The sequence below is a fragment of the Hippocampus bargibanti genome, linkage group LG05 (genome assembly GCF_051943395.1).
Source record: "Hippocampus bargibanti isolate YZ-2025 linkage group LG05, ASM5194339v1, whole genome shotgun sequence".
In the NCBI taxonomy this organism is placed as follows: domain Eukaryota; kingdom Metazoa; phylum Chordata; class Actinopteri; order Syngnathiformes; family Syngnathidae; genus Hippocampus; species Hippocampus bargibanti.
The window spans coordinates 7,156,543-7,176,605 of record NC_142738.1 but is presented as its reverse complement, the minus strand read 5'-3'; the positions used below and the strand labels follow the sequence as shown (position 1 = coordinate 7,176,605).

General features: G+C 40.3%; 2 protein-coding genes across 9 annotated transcripts in view; both read right to left on the bottom strand.

Annotated features, from left to right (window-relative positions):
* Nucleotides 1-55: 55 nt before the first annotated feature.
* lmf2a (lipase maturation factor 2a) lies at nt 56-16,314 on the bottom strand. Its single transcript, XM_088996028.1, has 14 exons — nt 16,090-16,314; nt 12,826-13,079; nt 12,722-12,750; nt 11,155-11,348; nt 9,687-9,865; nt 9,437-9,575; nt 7,697-7,825; nt 7,512-7,617; nt 7,333-7,429; nt 5,917-6,099; nt 5,133-5,301; nt 3,793-3,904; nt 2,194-2,302; nt 56-714 (listed from the first exon to the last, which is right to left on the bottom strand). The coding sequence occupies exons 1-14, from the start codon at nt 16,181-16,183 to the stop codon at nt 340-342; spliced, it is 2,169 nt and encodes a 722-aa protein (XP_088852154.1). The 5' UTR covers nt 16,184-16,314; the 3' UTR covers nt 56-339.
* A 1,711-nt stretch (nt 16,315-18,025) lies between these two features.
* Nucleotides 18,026-20,063, bottom strand: part of c2cd5 (C2 calcium dependent domain containing 5) — a 45,186-nt gene continuing 43,148 nt past the window's right edge. For all 8 annotated transcript variants that reach the window (XM_088996018.1, XM_088996019.1, XM_088996024.1 and 5 more), the window contains one exon: nt 18,026-18,955. In XM_088996018.1, the coding sequence (XP_088852144.1) occupies nt 18,830-18,955 (126 nt within the window). In that variant the 3' untranslated portion in view covers nt 18,026-18,829. The remainder of the gene's footprint in view (nt 18,956-20,063) is intronic.

Here is a 20,063-nt window from a genome sequence, read left to right as displayed (position 1 = left end):
TCCATAGTTTTTTATGTGGTGGGGTGAAAGATATGAATGAGTACTTGGATGAAAATGACTGTCAGGATAATTGTTTATTGCATTTCATTATTTTATTTAAAAACGTATACTTTTTGTGTTGTGCACACAAAAAAAGGTATTTGTGTATGGAAAAAAAATGACAACTTGAACTACGGGGTTCATGTCTGCTGGTGACAAGTGAGTGCTACCCTAAATATTTTTAAATCATCTAAAGTGGTGTTCAAATGAACATGTACATGACATAGCCAAAACAGAAAGTACAAATATATACACACACATACCTCTTTGCTCAATTTGGTAAGGTTAGCCCCTTTTTCATCACTGTTCTTCCACTTCCGACTCTACTTTTTCTTCCTCTTCATCATCAGTGGTGACCCCCTCTCCATCTTTCTCATCACCGTGCTCCTCAACCTGCCCCTCGTTTTCACTCCCAAGCTCCTCCTCCTCCTCCTCAAAAGCTTCATCGTCCTCATCCATTTTCTTTTTTGCGCTGGCCGCAGTGTCTTTCTGTTCGGAATTGCCCGCGACGTGCTTTTGTTTCCTGGGTAATGTCAGCAGCAGGCACAGGGTGGCGCTGCAACCAACCAGGCTCCAGATGAGCAGGGGCGCAGGGACCCCCGACACCTGAATGCGCATCCACTGCACCGCCCGGGCTATGGCGGAGTTCAACTTGCGGCGTGGTGGTGCCTTTTCCTGTGAAGTTATGATTAATACGATAACGTTTAGACTGAAATATGGAGGAAGCACCTTTTTATTCACCATATTGAAACTAATTGAAATGTTAAATCATTCAGGGATTCACAGATGTATTCGGGACTTGAAAATATGTCGGAGAGCGCCATTTCCGAATTTGTTCGGGTTTTGTTTTTTCTTGTTTGGGAGCCGATAAAGCGCTGGCTATGGCCTCTGGTAATGTTTTTCCCCTTTTACCAGGTTAGAGCTTTGTTCCAGCTTCCGGTGTTGTTAAAGCACTGTAGAAACCGATATGTATGTATTACATTGCATTTTGTACAGCCGCCTTCATTTCAAGCTCATATAACTCCAGACCCATACAATTTAGGAATTATCTCTTTTTTTCTGATGAAAGAGGAGAGACCAAGGTTTTTTTACACTGCATTAAATGTTTATGTAGTCTTAAAACTTAATTTTCTGTGGATCCTGGAATTTGAATGACAATGACAAAAACCCTGGCACTGGAGTGGAAACATTTTTGCACATGGCAGTGAATGAGTTAAGGTATTGCAGCTACCCACAAAAAATCCCGATGTTTTTAATGAAAGAAAAGCTGCAACTTGTTGCATGAAAACAATAAAATAACATGAATAAAACTAACAGTGACACCTCGGTTTACAGACCCCTTGGCTTACGAACTTGCAAGCTTAAAATTCCCATCAATCAGGCTCCACAAATAACCCGCACAAGCCATCTGTACACTTGATGCAAAAAGCTATCAACCTAGCTAAACACAATTGATGAGGAACAAGGTAAAATTAGAAAGAAAGAAGGCTACGTTCCTCATCAAGTGTTTAATGCTGATGAAACCGGCCACTCCATTCTATCAAGCCATCAGCGACCATCACAGAGGTAAATAAAACGACTTTATTATACAGTACAGTTTATTTCTTTAATTATAATACCATAGCACATTTATTATACATACAATAAGGTATAGTTTGTGTAGTTTTAAGGCTTAGAAAATTAGAAAGTAGAACATTATGTTTTATGGGGACCTGGGAACGGATTATTCTCATTTTAAAGGTTTCCAATGGGAAATTATTTTTTGGGATACACACCTTTCGCCTTACACACTCTGGGAACCAATTAAGTTCGCAAGCCAAGGTATCACTGTATGAGCACACGCCTCACGCTAGGTCAGTGTTTTTTTTTCCCTGGGTTCGATTGAAGCCTTGGACTTTGGCGAGTCGGTCACCGAGACCTTCAGAATCAGTCAAGTTGGCCATCTAACTTCAGCAACAGTGGTATGGTAGCAATGAGGCAGTTTCTTCACCCAATTCAATCTAAAATTTGTTCTCAAAAGGACAAAGTGCTGGTCAGCGTCCTCAAGTGCCAAATGGACCCCTCTTCGCTTCACCGAGTGACTGCATGCAATGTGTGTGTGTGGGTGTGGATGTGTGTGTGTGTGTGTGTGTGTGTGTGTGTGTGTGTAAGTGCCTTGAGTCCATGTTGAGTCAGCATCCCCTCAAGGAACGGGTGGCCCAGATGCACGACAGGAAAATATTCATCACTGTAGACCCTCCTCCACCACCTCTGAGGGTAGGATCTGTACAGAGGCAGCAGTGTGTTAATTTATATTCTTATGACTCAACTTGTTGTTGAATTTGATCTTTGTAAGTTTGCGTTTCGAAGACTGTCTGGTTGCTATTAGTCAAGGTTTGGGTAAAAGAGAGCTTTGATCGCAATGCAACGAGCCTGGTTAAATAAATGTTACATTTTTCTCCCTCTGACATAACTATATTATTTTCAAATGCTTGTAAGTGGTTGCCAATGCGAAAATAATCATGAAAACTTATTCAAAGATGCAGATTACCCCAATGTGTTTTATTAATTTTACTGTGACATATTACTAGGATTCGTTTAGATTATCACACCCACACAGAGTTCCAGTGGGACATGACTTGAGAGCGAGGGTGGGGGAAGATCAGAATTTTTCAAGCAATGGTTAAAGAACTGTACATACAGTAAAGTCTCGTTATATCGATATTCAAAGGAGTCCGAAAAAATATCGATATAACCGGGACTATCGATATATCCGACCCTGTTTGCATGTAATTTTCTCCGTGCGTGCATAGAAATAATATCGATATAACCGGGACTATCGATATATCCGATATCGATATAACGAGACTTTACTGTATTATGAATTCATTCACTGCCATTCACGAATTTATCCAGAAATTGAAAATATGACGTAGAGAACCATTCCTAAATTTGTTTGGGTTTTGTTTTTTCATGCTAATAAAGCCTCTGGCTATGTTTTTTTCCTTTCCACAAGGGGACAGCATTTCCCTTGTTTCCATGTTACGGCTTTGTTCCAGCTTCAGCTGTTGTTAAAGAGCTATAGAAACCAATATGTATGTATTGCATTGTAATTTGGACACCTGCCCTCATTTCAAGCTCATATAATGCCAGACCCATATAATTTAGGAATTAACTTTTTTTTCCTCATGAAAGAAGAGAGTGTGAGGTTTCCTACACTACATTGGATATTGATGTAGTCCTAAAAGTCAATATTCTGTGGGTCCTGGAATTCAAGTGACAATGACAAAAACCCTGGCATTGGACTGGACACATTTTTGCACATGTCTGGCAGTGAACGAGTAAAACAACTGTACATATTATTAAAATATGTCAAAGTTGGAGACACTGTGCTGACCGATAAAATGAACATACATTTTTTGTTTTTGTTTTTTTGTGGATGTTCATTTGAGTGGGGCAGTTTGGGCTTGTTATTTTCGACATGGGAAAAACCGGTAGCCCAAATGGCGCTCGGATCTTAGCCGTCAGGAGTAACAAAAGCATTGGAAAACCCCACAATAGATCAGCGTGGGTGACCAATAACCCTCAAAACGGGACAATTCCAACAAGGGGAAAAACGGTTTGCATCATTGAGACACCTGAGGATCGTTTCCATTTATGGAACAGAAAAAAAGCAATGTAAATCAAGCGGCAACATTATTTGAGAAATTGAACTAAACTTGCTTCTCTTATGATTTAAAAATCAATGAAAGTGGCAGTATGAGAATTACTAACCCGTCCTCTTTGGGTTCCGTAAACCAATATCTATAGCGGTGGGCTCGTATGTAGGTCGGTGGCCGCTGATGGAAGGGGTAACGAGTGACATCCGCCTGGATCAGCTCAATGACTGTGCAAGACAAATAACGTATTGGAAATGCACAATCACTGCGGTAACTCACAAACATTGAGATGGAGAAAATTATCCAGCATCAATTAATTGCCGTATTTTTTTTATTTCATGAAAATACAGTGATACCTCGGCTTACAAACGCTTTAGCTAACAAACATTTTGCCTTACGAATGTTAAATTCGCGAGAATATAATCTTGGCATACAAACTATTTCTCGGGAAACACACGGACACCACAATGAGAGATGTGTCCTTCGCGAACGAGCCGGTTCATGGAGCTCCTAAAATGGCAGCCGGCTTTTTTTCCCTCTATTCCCCGTCCCCAGTCTTCGGTTAAAGCCGCACGTGATTGGTCAAAATCCGTGGTAGAGGAGGGAGGGGACACACGCGGCAGGACACACGCAGCAGTGAGCGGGGAAGGGGTTACAGAAACAGAAACACACACACACGAAAGGGAGACGACAGAGCTTGAAACAAAACAAAAAAACAAAACAAAAAAAAAAGTGAAATATTGAGAAAATTGATAGAAAACACAGTGAAATTTGGACTCGTTTCAACAATATTGATCGTTCAAAGGCAGACTGTAGACTGCAAGGTTAAAATATCCCATCAATCAGGCTCCGCAAATAACCAGCACAAGCCATCTTTACAATTTGAAGAGAACATACAAGCAAGGGAAACAGCTATTAATGACGTTTCTAGTGTGCCTGCCTGGTTCTGTTGCTGTTGCAATATCACAACTTCTAAGATGTGCAACCCAGTGCTCCTTGAGACACTTTATGCAAAAAGCTATCCATTCCATCAACGACCATCACTGTAAAGTGTCCTTGAGAGCTTTGAAAGGCGCTTGAAATAAAATGTATTATTATTATTATATCATAAAGGTAAATAAAACAACTGTATTATACAGTACAGTTTATTTCTTTAATTACAATACCATAGCACATTATACATAAAATAAGGTATAAATAAAGTATATTGTGTGTAGTTTTAAGGCTTATTTAGTTGAAAATTATGTTTTACGGGGCCCAGGGAACGGATTATTCTAATTTTAATGGTTTCCTTTGGGAAATTAATGTTTGGAATACACACCTTTATTTAGCCTTACACACACTTTCTGTGAACCAATTAAGTTCGTAAGCCAAGGTATCACTGTAATCAAACAAATTTGTTGACAGGCAGAACAATTAAATGCACTTCCCACAAGTTTTCAGAAGTGTCCTTACCGTCCATCTTGCCTTGCAGCAGTCGGTACATGAGGCTAGTGAACCACGGCGTCTGCGAGGAACTCCCAAGGGCAGCGAACCACATCTGCCAGTCCAAGCGGGGTTGGTGAGGGGTCACCACAGGTGGTGGAGTGCTCAGGTTGCCGGGTTTGTACATAAAATCGATTTCCTGCAAAGGAAGATGTAAAAAAAAACATGACACACGATCAGATTTGGGCTACAGTATGTTTGGAAGCTATAGTGTGTTGCAGATGTGAAATCAGTGAATACTTATGTTCAAATCAAGTTTTTAATGTCTAATTGAGTCCCCCTCCTATCCATGAAATTAAACTGAAACATAAATCACCCCAATTCAGCTAAATAAAATTGCAAATTTAAAAAAAAATGCAGTCAACTTCGGTGTTACGTCATAATGTTATCATAAGTTTCTTGATTTTACGAAACTCGCTGCTGCCATCTAGCGACAGAAAACGCGAAGCTCACTTGAAAATTCACTTTTAGATCACAACATAAAATAAAACAATAATAAAAAAAATGAATAAGCAATGGATATTAAGGGAAACAGTTCTTTAGTTGAAGCTCTTCTATATCATGGTAAAAAAATATTATTTTTTAATATCACGGAATATAGTTGTGTTTTTTTTAACACTACTCTTGCTTGCAATTTGGTCATTTCTTACAAATAACCAGAATGGAAAACCAGTGTTACACATTTAAACAGCATTGGACAATACCGATCTCCCTAAAAAGGGCACTTTAAAGCGCATAGTTCTTTTCCCCTCACCGTCCAGGTGAGGCCGTCGTGACTTCCCTCGATGACGACCTCGGGCCGCCCACCCACGCCAGTCATCCTTCGGAACAACCCATATGAGTTAACCAGTTGGTAGTGATCCACATGATTGTAGACTTGACGTACGGCGGGCCACAGTTTGGAATTTGAGTCGTAGTCTATGTGGGTGAATGGCATCTGCAACAAAAAAAAAGTGAATAAAAATAATAATGGCACAAAAGATCCATGGTAATAGACACATAATAATAATAATAATAATAATAATAATAATACATTTCATCTATAAGAACCTTTCAAAACTCTGAAGGTCACTTTACAGTCACAGGATAGGTTTTTCTGTGGGTGAGCAGGCGCAGCCACATGCACCAGCGTTCACTCAACCCGGAAGTAACTCAAATGGATAGAAAGCTAACTAGCTAGCTAATAATAATAATAATACATTGTATTTATAAGCGCCTTTCAAAACTCTCACTGTAAAGTGACCTTGAGAGTTTTGAAAGGCGCTTAGAAATGAAATGGATTATTATCAAGGACATGGCAATAGCTAGCTAGCTAGCTAGCTTGCCAGTTAGATAGCAAATAGATAGCAAATAGCTAGCCACCTAGCTAGCAAGCGAGATAGCTAATAATAATAATGCATTTCATTTATAGCTAGATTGCAAAATAAATTAAATAAAATAAATTCAAGAGAAAAGACAAAAAGGGCTAAATGCGACGAAAAAAAAAAACAGTGAAAAACAAAATGCAGCGCAAGAAACCTTAGAGCAGGGGTGCCAAAGTCATTTTTTTGCAGAGGGCCACATTGTAGTTATGGTATCCTCTCGAGGGCCGTTATGAATTTGGGGAAGCCATTAGAATGTTTAATCCCCTCTACATATTACATATAGAGCGCACAACAAATTAATGAATAACTAGTTTTCAAATATGAAGTCAAGAATAATGACTGTTATTGTGGTTTACATCAAGTTTGCTTTCGCGGGCCGAAAAAATGATGTGGGCGGGGGGGGGCCGAATTTGGCCCCCGGGCCTTGACTTTGACACCTGTGCCTTAGTCTCTTCCTTCATCAGAAAAAAAGAGTCAATTCCCAAATTATATGGCTCTGAAGCCATATGAGCCCGAAATGTGGTCGGCCGTCTAAAACACAATGTGACACGTTTTTTATTTTGTTCTTTTGACTTCACAATGGCGCAGCGAGAGTGGCTGCCTTTCCAGCAGCTCATGTATTTTGTTTTTCTACTTCTTTCATTCCTTTCTAAACTTTGCTGATGTGAAATGTAAATTTCTCTACTGCGAGATTCAGCAAAGCAACTTCCACACTTGATGACTTTAGTGTGATAGAACTTGTGCGTGTCCCAATACGTTTGATGCCTGCATGTTGGCAGTTAACGCCGACATTAAATTCAACTCACCAGGCTAATGGTGAACATAGTGGCCGCAGCAGCAGCAAACGCCGTCCATTGGAGCGTAGACCACAACCTCCTCACAAAACCAGAGACGCATGCACACCTGGGAAGAATATATATTGTTTGCAATATATCAACAAGTCACAATAAACAGTGATTTAAGAACAAGAAGGGGTGCTTGCTACCTGTACATGGCTCCAAGAATCTCCCAAGTGAGGGAGAGAACACCGATCCATACGCATGGGAATATGACGCTCTTCAGAAAGTGGTTAAAGTGGTGGAAGGTGAATGCTGAAAGTGTTATTTTTTTAATTTTATTAAAAATATATTTTGTACGCGGACAATAAAAGACATCCGATAGTCACAGTACCCATTCTGGAAGTGATGGCTCGAGCTGTCGTGTCTATTTTCAGGTCAAAACAGACGATTGCGCCAAAGATAACCAGAGACAAGACAACAAGTTCCAATATGTAACACAGCCAGGGCCACAGTTTGGACTCTGAATGGAGGACAAGTACAAAGTCGTATTAGGGTCACATAAAAAAAACACACAAAACAATGTCAAAGTCAAAAATGTACAAGTTGCAATTTGAAACAGCAGTGTGAGAGAGTGGTGAGCATTACTGTGTCACAGACAAGAAATCCGGGTTCAAATCAATTTTTGTGGAATACGCAATGAGAGGAGAGGGAGGGGAAGCGATGCACAATCCACCTTGTGGATAACGTAAATAAATAAATAAATAATTTGTCGAGTAACTTATTCACTGCCACACGATGTGCAAAAATGTGTCCACTCCAGTGCCAGGGTTTTTGTCATTGTCACTCAAATTCGGGAATGGAACTTGAAGGATTGTTTCAAATTATAATTTGTTTAGTTAAACCTCTGCCATGGCACATTTGTATTTTGCTTTTCTCAAAGATATGTCATGAAAATAATGTCATGATGCGAGTCTTAAAGGACAACCGACACCATTTTTTTTTTTGTTTCCTAAGTGACATCAGAAAAACGTTTTATAGCATCTAAAATACCCAAAACATGCAGGCTGATATATTTAGTCAAATGCAAAACACCAATAAAAATGACAAAGTGTCCCAAAACAAAAATGACCTCAGAAAGTTGCAGTTTCAGAAGGTCCCGCCCCCTTGTTCGTGACGGCACTCCAAGACGTCTTGCCTTGCTCGAGAATCAAAACAATGTCTTCAGATTCGGAGATTCTTGTTACTCATCCAGTTATGAATATGATTCAAATAGTTCTGAAGAGGAAAGCATAAATGTTTGCAATCATATCAATTTGAGCCGTCAATGACAGCAATGTATCACCCAGAAAAAACAGAAGATGGCGCCCAAGCTCCGTTGGAAATGGGCTGATTTGTCTGCTGGGAATCTGTGTCAGCAAATATCAAATAGTTGTCTTGGTGCAACACACAATGATTCACCATCGCGTTATTTATGTGGTTTCCTTCTAATTTCGCCATCAACGCGGATGGATCAACACGAAGTTTTCAGACCAAACAAAGTACCGCAAAATGCATTGTGTGTCGCTTTCTCGGTCAGGGGCGTTCCTTCAGTGACGTAAGGTGAGGCATCGTCATCAACTCGAAAACAAGACTTCCTGAATATTCAAGGCGAGTCTTAAAACGTAAAATATAGCTATATGCGGTGGAATCTTTGTAAAATACGCTCAGTAGAAGTCATTTCAAGTGATTTTACAAATTCGTGTTGATCCGTGTTGATGGTGAAATTAGAAGGAAAACACATTAATAACGCGATGGTGAATCGTTGTGTGTTGCACCAAGACTACTATTTTGAAACTAGCTGACACAAATTCCCAGCAGACAAATCAGCCCATTTCCAACGGAGCTTCTGAAATTGAAACTTTCTGAGGTCATTTTTATTGGTGTTTTTCATTTGACTAAAAATATCAGCCTGCGTGTTTTGGGTATTTTCGATGTTATAAACGTTTTTCTGATGGCAGTTAGGAAACAAAAAAATGGTGTCGGTTGTCCTTGAAAGAATTCCAAAAACTTTTCTGAACTAAAAAAAACTTATTGTGTATTAAAACAAACTAGGGGTATGATTTACAGTTCAGGGTTCATGGTTTTTCCTCACCTTTCCGTTCGACGTGTTCTGACGTGCGCAGCCAAAAGTGTACGTGCCGGTCATCCAGCAAGGACAAACAAAGGGCCATGGTCAAAAGGTTAAAGAAGTTATAGTTGCCCGACAAAATGATCATCACTTGCAGCAGAACCTGCACAGAAAAAAAAAAAAAAAAAACGACACAGTATGTAAATTATTGAAATTATATAGAAATAGGACTCCAGGCACGTGTGTTCAAGATAAGACACGTAGCCCAGCTCACCTGCAAGTAGAAAGCGGAGAGACGCAGTCTGCGCAGAGGACTGAAGAAAAGCAGCGGGACGGCGATCTCGATGACGAAGGCGCCCACCACGCTCATTTTCTGCCACCACACGGGCAACTGGTGGGCAAACCAAGCCAGCGGGGTGGGAATGCACTGGGTTTCATAGTGGTAAGTCATCGCTGGTTGATACAGATATTTTTCACGTGATTAATACAATGAAATTATTTTTTTGGGCTGTTCATTTAACTCATTCACTGCCAGACATGTGCAAAAAAGTTTTGTCATTGTCACTCGAATTCCAGGATTCCATTGTTTAAAGATTAAAAGGCAAAATTTTAATTTCACAACAAAAATGCAGGTTTTGTAATTCACATGTTCAAATGTCACTTTCTTCCAGTTATACCGCAACATTGATTCCAATACTGTGACAGTTTTGACAAAATATAGCCTCCCTTATAAAATTGAAGAAAATGCTTTGAAAATAGAATGAATTCCTCATTCACTGCCAGACGATGTGCAAAAATGTGTCCACTCCAGTGTCAGGGCTTTTGTCATCGTCAGTCGAATTCCAGGACTCACAAAATATTTAAAAACTTAAAAACAATAACAATAAACTTAAAAACTTAAAAACAATAACATAAACATTCAATTCTGCGTAAGAAACCTCAGACTGTCTTTTTTTTTTCATCAGAAACAAAGAGTTAATTCCGAAAATATATGGGTCTGGAGTTATATGAGCTTGAAATGTGGGCAGCTGTCCATAATACAATGCAACACATGAATATTGGTTTAAATCGCGCTTTACCAACAGCTGAAGCTGGAACAAAGCGCTAACATAGAAAAAACAGAGAGCTGGCCTGCGCTTTATCGGCACCCCAGCAAGAAAAACCAAAGCCCGAACTAACTCGGGAATGTTGCGGTCTGTCATATTTTCACTTCTCGAAGACATTCGTGAATGGCAATGAATGAGTTAATCTTTAAGATCATCTAACAAATGTCAACGTCTGATAAAGATGGCCCTAAACCATAAAATGCCCTTTTTAAACAAAGGTATTTGTCCATTTATCAATTTATTTATCTAGTTAGCTAGCTAGAGCTAACTATCTGTCTAACTATCTGTGCTGCTATCTGTCTAGTTGTCTGTCTATTGATTGATTGATTTATGTATTTATTTATTCGTTCATTTATTTATTTATTTATTAATGGCACAAACAGCTAAACACAAATACAAAATGAGCACTTGAAAGAGCTGATGCGGGCGACACGTATTTCTCAGACACTTACATTGAACCAAAAGGCCAACCCGATTCCAGCTTCTATCAATCTTGATGTCAATCACTTTTCAAAGTTTGTCTCCACAAAATATTATCTTTTCATTTCTCAATCCCTACCATTGTTTATGATAGAACAATTGTTTTTTTTACAGTTCAAAAGAGATCTCAGGTGTGACTGGGCAGAGGTGACGTACCAGTTAAGCCCCACCAAGTAGGACAGCGTGAGGTGAGTTTCACCACTCCGGAAGCAAACATGAGGCGAAAAAGCAGCCAGCGGACCAACCAAAATGTAATGCGGTCATGCTCGTAGACCCCTCGAGACCCTCTAATGAGCGTCACTGGAGCCACAAGGATGCAGAGGAAGCCCGTCTCCAGAAGAAGGTTGTCCCTGGAGGGAGAGAAAGAAATAAAGAAAGTCCTTCGTCAGGGGGGTTACAATTGTGATGATCAAACATTGTGAGACGAATGAGAAATTTGATGTGCTGATGGAAAATATCCAACTTGGATTGTTGAGCAACTAACGTAATTTCCGGACTATAAATGGTGATTTTTGTGACAAGCTTTCAACCCTGCGGCTTATGCTGCGATGTGGCTAATTTATGCTTTTCTTTCTAACGGCCGCCAGGGTCGCTCAATTACTAAAGAGTAAGACAGGTCAAATATACAGTATGTATCGATCGAACATTTTCTGTGTACCGTCTTTCTATATAAATATCTCATGTTTCAATTTGGGAACATGAGGACAGGTGCGGCCGTATTTATTCGAGTGTAATGCACAAAATTTTCCACCGAAAAAAGAACTCAAAATTTTGGGTGTACGTTATAAATGACGCCTGGGGAAAAAAATCACACATATATATTTAATGCTTCACAGAGAGAGACTGAGAAAATGGATAGAAAACAGTGACATTTGGACTTCTTTCAACTTTGATAGTTCTAAAACAGAGTGTCGACTGGAAGGTTAAAATATGCCATCAATCAGGCTCCACAAGTAACCCGCACAAGCCATCTGTACACTTAATGCAAAAAGCTATCAACCCAGCTAAACAGAACACAATTGATGATGAAAAAGGTAAAATTATCGCAGAGGAAGCACCTCCAAGGGATCATTCCTCAAGATGGCGAAAGAAGGCTACGTTCCTCATCAAGTGTTTAATGCTGATGAAACCGGCCACTCCATTTGATCAAGCCATCAACGACCATGACAGAAGTAAATAAAATGACTTTATTATACAGTAGAGTTTATTTCTTTAATTATACCATACCACATTTATTATACATAAAATACGGTATATTTTGTGCAATTTTAAGGTTCAGAAACTTATGTTTTATGGGGACCTGGGAGCGTATTATTCTCATTTTAATGGTTTCCTATGGGAAATTAAATTTTGGGATACACACATTTCGCCTTACACACTCTGTCTGGGAACCAATTAAGTTCGTAAACCAAGGTATCACTGTACTGTGACAGAGCTGAGAAAAAGTGAAGCCAAATTTTATTCAAATGTTTAATTGAAAATTAGGGGTGCGCGTTATACCCGAATAAATATGGTATGTACAAAACGGGTTTTCCTTTAAAAATGTACTGGGTGAGGCTTAGAATAAGGTGAGCTCTATAGTCCGGAAATTAAGGTAAGCACTTTTCTGTGCTATTCCACAGAAAACTATTTCAAATATCCAGTATATCGGTCACGTAAATGTATAAATCCATCAAAAGAAGTTGTGTGGCATTCAACCATTTTATGAGCGTTGACGACTCACCATTGAAAATAGAGGAAAACCTGCCCCACCTGCCACAGAAACAAAATAAGATACAGTAGACACCACACAACACATGATCATCTCCAGCAGTGTGTCAACAATACCTGGTACATGGACAAGTACAAGACCCAGAGGCAGAAGAAGACCACGCTGTCACGCAGCGCCGACACCAGCGTGGCGGCCAGGCTGAGCGCGGCCCCCACCAGGCACAGCAACTCCATTGACGACTGCGTGTCAAGGCCCAGGTGGGGGCTCAGCCACAGTAGGGTGGGCGAGGCCAGCAGCTGCTCTCCCAAAGCCTTGCCGGTGAAGCGCAGCTGCTTACGAGCAGGGAGGAGACCATCATTGCCATAGAGACCTACAAAATCACCAACAAAAAATATTCAAGAAAAACACTGAATCAACTGTCGTTCGTATAAAAAAAAGAGAGCTTGTTTGCCTTTACCAAAACATACTGTAGATTTAACTTAGTATGCTTATCAGTGTTCGCTTTTCTTCATTTTCTGTAGCTTTTGCACTTTGTTTAGCTAACAGTGTATATCACAATAAAGGACGACCGACACCATTTTTGACACAATTTCTCACCCCATCCTGCTCAACCGACTCTCCACTCTAGGCGTGACACACACCCCACTCAGTTGGTTTCACTCCTACCTCACTGGCCGCTCACAGTTTATCCAAATTACCTCATTCACTTCACGGTCCTCCCCTGTGTCTTCTGGTGTGCCCCAAGGTTCTGTCCTGGGGCCCCTTCTCTTTATTATATACCTTCTTCCCCTTGGTGATATCTTCCGCAAATTTGGAATTCATTTTCACTGCTTCGCGGATGACACCCAGCTCTACCTCTCCAGTAAACCCGACGCCTCTCTTCCACCTGCATCCCTTACACTTTGCCTCTCAGAAATCAAATCCTGGTTTTCTCATAACTTTCTCAAACTAAACAGCGAAAAAACTGAACTTCTCCTTGTCGGTACAAAATCCACCCTTCACAAAGCAAACAGTTTCTCTCTCACCATTGACAATTCTACCGTGTCCCCCGCCCTTCAGGTTAAGAGCCTGGGTGTCATCCTTGATAGCACACTATCTTTTCACTCCCACATAAATAACATAACCCGGTCTGCATATTTTCACCTCCGCAATATCAATCGTCTCCGTCCCTCTCTCACCCCTCACACCACTGCTATCCTCGTCCACAGTCTCGTCACCTCCCGTATCGATTATTGTAATTCACTTCTTTTCGGGGTCAATCAAAAATGTCTCCATAAACTCCAACTAGTCCAAAATTCCTCAGCCCGGATCATCACAAAAACCCCCTCATTTCACCACATCACTCCTGTCCTCCAACAGCTCCACTGGCTCCCTGTTAAACTCCGTATTGAATTCAAGATACTTCTGTTTACATTTAAAGCCATCCATAACCTTGCCCCCCCCTATCTGTCTGACCTAATTCAAATCTCCGTTCCTACTCGGGCCCTCAGATCCTCTTCCTCCCTCCACCTCTACACGCCCTCTGCCCGTCTCACAACGATGGGGTGCAGAGCTTTCAGCCGCTCCGCTCCTAAACTCTGGAACTCACTTCCACCCAACATCCGCAACATTGACTCCCTTCCTACTTTCAAATCTCACCTGAAAACCCACCTCTTTAAACTTGCTTACATGGTCTAATTTATTATGCTGTTTTATTATTTATTGCTTTATGCATGATTTTACTGTTTTGTGTGTTGTCTTTGTTGTAAAGTGTCCTTGAGTGTTCAGAAAGGCGCTTGTAAATTAAATGTATTATTATTATTATTATTATTTTTTTGTTTCATAACTGACATCATAAAAAGGTTTTATAGCATCTAAAATGCCCAAAACACGCAGGCTGATATTTTCAGTCAAATGCAAAACATCAATAAAAATGACTTCCACAAAATAAGTTCAGAAATTGCGAGATTCAGAAAGTCCCGCCTCCTTGTTCGTGACGTCACGTCAGGATACACCGTCACAAACTGCCCTGCTCGATAATCAAAACAATGGCTTCAAAGAGTTCAGATTCGGAGAAGATGCTTTCTTGTTCCTCATCCAGTTATGAATATGATTCAAATAGTTCTGAAGAGGAAAGCATAAATGTTTGCAATCGATTAAAGAAGTCCTCCCGTAACAATTCGAGCCGCCTGGACTCCAACGGAGCATCCCAGAAAATGCACAAGATGGCACACAAGCTCCGTTGGAAATGGGCTGATCTGTCTGCTGGGAATTTGTGTCAATTTAACACCTTTTTTATGTGTTTTACCGCAATTGGTACTCTTGGTGCGACACACAACGATTCACCATCGCGTTATTTATGTAGTCTTCCCTCGAATTTCGCGATCAACACAGTGTTTTCAGACAAAAAAAGTGCCCAAAATGCATTGGGTGTCACTTTGTCGGTCAGGGGCGTTCCGAAAAACAAGACTTCCTGAATATTCAGTGTGAGTCTTAAAACGTAAAATATAGCTATATGCGGTGGAATCTTTGTAAAATGCAATAGAAGTCATTTGAAGTGATTTTACAAATTATGGACACAACCGGGAGGTGTCGGTTGTCCTTTAAATGAAATTCAACTGCAGATCCCAAATTCCCAAACACTTTGACAGAAATTATGAGGTGTTGCACAAAAAGTATCCACATTTCAGTTACATAAATTGTCAAACAATAATATTTTTTTCATATAGCATACCAACTATCCCTTCCAAAATTCTCGAGACAGGCAGTGCAGGCCTTAAAATTCTGCAATATGCATTCAACAGTGCATAATAGCCCCACACCTCAACAACTATTCAACATTGTTTTCTTTGTAAACGTGTTTATTTCCAAGTTTGCTGGTATCCTTTATTATCGGAGTGAATAACCACACATTACATCTCTTGTCGTTGTGGTATATTCAATAGGTGGAAATTCTTTGGTAATCGTTGAACAGGATCTGTTTTCATGTAGCATTACCACAAAGTCCCAACTTCAATTGAATTGGGTGTGTACATTTGAGGGTTGAAATATAAATTTGAGACAAACCATGTTTTCCCTTCACCATCAACCTCATTCGTGTATGAAAAAAACACTTGTACACGACTATCAAGATTTTTACATCGAACGTGCCTGTAATATGTAACGGGGTATTGTGGGTAATGTAGTTCATATACGACTACCGTTCCTTCCCTCGGGCTTTTTTTGCGTGTTTCAACGAATGTTCTGTTAGCCTCACTTTTATAAGCCAAAGGAGCATTCCAGAACCTTCCCGAGCCACGTACGACTCTGTGCAGAGTTCTAAACGAACTGAATTAGAAAGATAGCTCGGAAAAGCCGGTTGCACGACGTCAGTCTTATCCTCCCTCAGAAAGTTGTCTTACCTGGAATTTGCATGTAGAGCGAAACAAATGCAATCAAATACAAGACCGCCATGCACCAGAGGAACATGCGCCGTGGCAAAACGATTTCCCCCATGTTTGGGAGTGAGCTTAAAGATGGGCGGGACGACCCAGCTACCGCGGGACATTCGAGCAGCCTGCCTTGTTAGGACACGAAGGAGCGACTGACAATCAACGCCGGTTTCCTCTGCCTGGTCAACTTTTGGGACCCACCTTCAACAAGGTTTTTTTTATGATAAGTGACTCACTTGCGACACCCACAGTCGCGGAGGGTTCTTCGCTCAAGCGGTTGATTCCTCACGAGAAAATGACGAAATATCGCGAGAGGACCAAACAAGTTCAGGTTCAGTCCGGAAATAACAGGTATTTATTTGCCATTTTATTTGTATTACGAATGTTTTTATTGGAAATTAATATAAATATAGCTTTTTACATATTGAACCCAATTTTCATCAAAATAGTAGGTCTCGTTCGGTCTCGAAGAAGGCACTTAAGACTGAGGACAACCGACACAATTTTTTTGTTTCCTGACATCAGAAAAACGTTTTATAGCATCTGAAATACCCCAAACACACAGGTTGATATTTTTAGTCAAACACAAAACACCAATAAAAATGGCTTAAAGTGTCCCAAAACTGCCACTAATGAGCTCAAAATTGGAGAGATTCAGAAAGTCCCGCCCCCAGTTCGTGACGTCACGACAGGAAAGTCCTTCACAAGCTGCCCTGCTCCAGAATCAAAACAATGGCTTCAGAGAGTTCAGATTCGGAAAAAGATCATTTTTTGTTACTCATCCCGTTTTGAATATGGTTCAAATAGTTCAGAAGACGAAAGCATAAGTGTTTGCGATCGATTAAAGAAGTCCTTCGTATCAATTCGAGCCGTAAGCGACAAAACTGGTGAAGGAAACGACATATGAAGCATATTTACAGCTCCGTGAATGAGCAATATAGCATCAATTATGGCATATAAGGACATGAATAACAAATAAGCTACAAGATGTCAATATAAATGCAGATTGTTTGCTGGTTATGCGTGCAAAACGTTGTTTAAACTTTCAAGTTGAAGAGTTACGAACTTGCGTATGAATGACAGCGGCTATCCATGGCTCCGGTTAGCTCCTCTTTCCAGCAGCTGAATATTTGTCAGATAGGTTTGCTCCATTATGATGACGATTGCTCTCTTTCACCACTGGATGCAACTTTCTACCCTTTGTCAGGCTGAGGGGATGACAGCGGTTATCCAAGCGGGGATTCGCGCACTCTGACTGTCATCGAAGCAACCTTTCGGCTACACCAAAGAGCTCGGTCCCCGTTCTGAAGCATGTGATCATCTTTGGCTTGGAAGAGCTCCATTTTACTTTATATACGTTCAACAAAATAATTTACGAGCTGGATGATCAGCCTCGAGAGGAGTTATCCATCGCTAACTCCGGTTAGCTCCTCGTTGTCCTTCGGCTCTGGCTTGCTGCATGGTTTGTCCGCTGGGAATTTGTGTAAACTTACACCTTCTTTATGCGCGTTACCGCAATTGGCTGTCACACGATTCACCATCACGTTATTTATGTAGTTTTCTAATTTCACGATCAACATGGTGTTTTCAGACGAAACAAAGTACCCAAAATGAATTGTGTGTCGCATTCTCGTCAGGGGCGTTCCCTCCGTGACGTCAGCTGGTCATCAACTCGTCATCAAGTCTTAAAACGTAAAATATAGCTATATGCGGTGTAATCTTTGTAAAATACGCTCAGTAGACGTCATTTGAAGTGATTTTACAAATTATGGACGCAACTTGTCCGGAGGTGTCAGTTGTCCTTTAAGACCGCTACGTCATACACAGTTTCACACTACAGACTAAGACAACCGTTATAATGTGAATTTGTTTGTTTGGTGTTGAATAATAATAGATGGCAACGCAGTCATATTTTAGTTTATTATGCAAGTCTTAGGCAAGCATTGTAAGTTCATGTCAATAAAAATGTGGTGTACATGCATCTAGCACATTCAAGTTTTGACACAAACACAATCTCTTTGTTGCAAAAAATAAAACGATTTATAGTACCACTAATTCCAAACATGCATTTATTGCACTTCCAAATAAAATAAAACAAACCCCAAAAATGATTCGAAAGCAACATTTACAGCTTACTATTAAAAAAAAAAAAAATCACAATTATTTGTAGCGCTGGACGTCATGAATGAACAAACACAAAAATCAGTAGCAGGATTAGGACAACCAGCAACAATGCTACAAGATCAGAAAAAATTAACTTTGGACATAAAGCCAAATATACAATTTTTTATGTTTTTTTTTGGGGTGGGGCATAAAACCATAATTGTATAAATCACAGCAAACAGATTGGCTAGGACGGGGCTGTGATGATCATGTGGACATTATAATATTTTAAATAATTTTAGGTGTGTAAAATTGTCATTTGTGTACCTCGCTTGAGATGAGTGTGCGGTCAGACTTGGAGAGCAAACCCGAACGATGCTAGTAGGCAAACAATAGATGCATCTTCTTTTGCTGTTACTTCAAGCAATCGCAGTGGACGTCTTCAAGTGACAAAATTCCATGTCAGCATTTGTAATTTTCATTTGTGCGTATATTTTGCTTCTCAAAAGCAGTCGCGGAACTTTGGGATATTTGACAAGAGTTAAGGTAACCAAAGCTTACTCCCATTTGGACGTCAAGACTGTTTTTGTTGAATGACAGTTAGATGTCATGTGGACCCTTCCAGTCCGCTCGTGCATGCTTGTCCGAGGCTTGTTGCTGATGAAACGGGCTCCTGATCCAATTCTCGCACGCAGATGACGGCATCACCGCTCACATTAATGAGACACTGAGCCTGTGACAAACACAAATGGGGGAATTATAATGCAGGATTCAATGCTGCGTAAGAAACCTTAAACTCTCTTCTTTCATCAGAAAGTGAGTTAATTTCTAAATGATGTAGGTCTGGAGTTATATGAGCTTGAAATGAGGGCAGCTGTCCAAAATACAATGCAATACATACATATTGGTTTATATAGCACTTTAACAACAGCAGAAGCTGAAACAAAGGGCTAACATGGAAAACAGGCGAATGCTGCCCCCTTGTGGAAGGGAAAATATTGCCAGCGGTCTGGCCAGTGCTTTATCGGCACCAAAACAAGAAAAAAACAAAACCAAACTAATTCGGAAATGGCGCTCTACGTCATGTTTTCCATTCCTGAATTAATTTGTGAATGGCAGTGAATAAACAAGGAAAAATGAGGTGAAAGCACCATAGAAATGTTCATCAACGCCAAAGATCTACCCATATTTCAACTTGTCAATCATGAAAATATCATATTTGATCCCATTTTAAGAACGAAAAACACATTTCTTACAATAAACCAAACATTTCATAATCAATCTCCACTGGCTCCCGGTCAAATAGAGAATCAACTTTAAAATTCTTCTTTATCCATTTAAAGCTATCCAACATTCGTAACATCGATTTTATTCCCACCTTCAAGTCCCATCTCAAAACACACCTATTTAAAATTGCATTTTCTGAGAAGCTTTATCTCTTGTTTCTATTTATAATTTTATTTCATTTATTATTGTATCTATGCTTGTCTGTGACTGTAAAGTGTCCTTGAGCGCTTTGAAAGGCGCTTGAAATAAAATGTATTATTATTATGATGATCTTATCTCATCTTCCGTACCGCTTATGCCTCATTAGGGTCGCAGGGGTTGCTGGAGCCTATCTCAGCTGTCTTCGAGCACGAGGCGGGGGACACCCTGAATTGGTTGCCAGCCAATCGCAGGGCACACAGAGACGTACAACAGTCACTCTCACACTCACACCTAGGGACAATTTGGAGTGGTCAATCTGCCTGCCATGCATGTTTTTGGAGTGTGGGAGGAAACCGGGGGACCCGGAGAAAACCCACGCGGGTCCGGGGAGAACATGCAAACTCCACACAGGG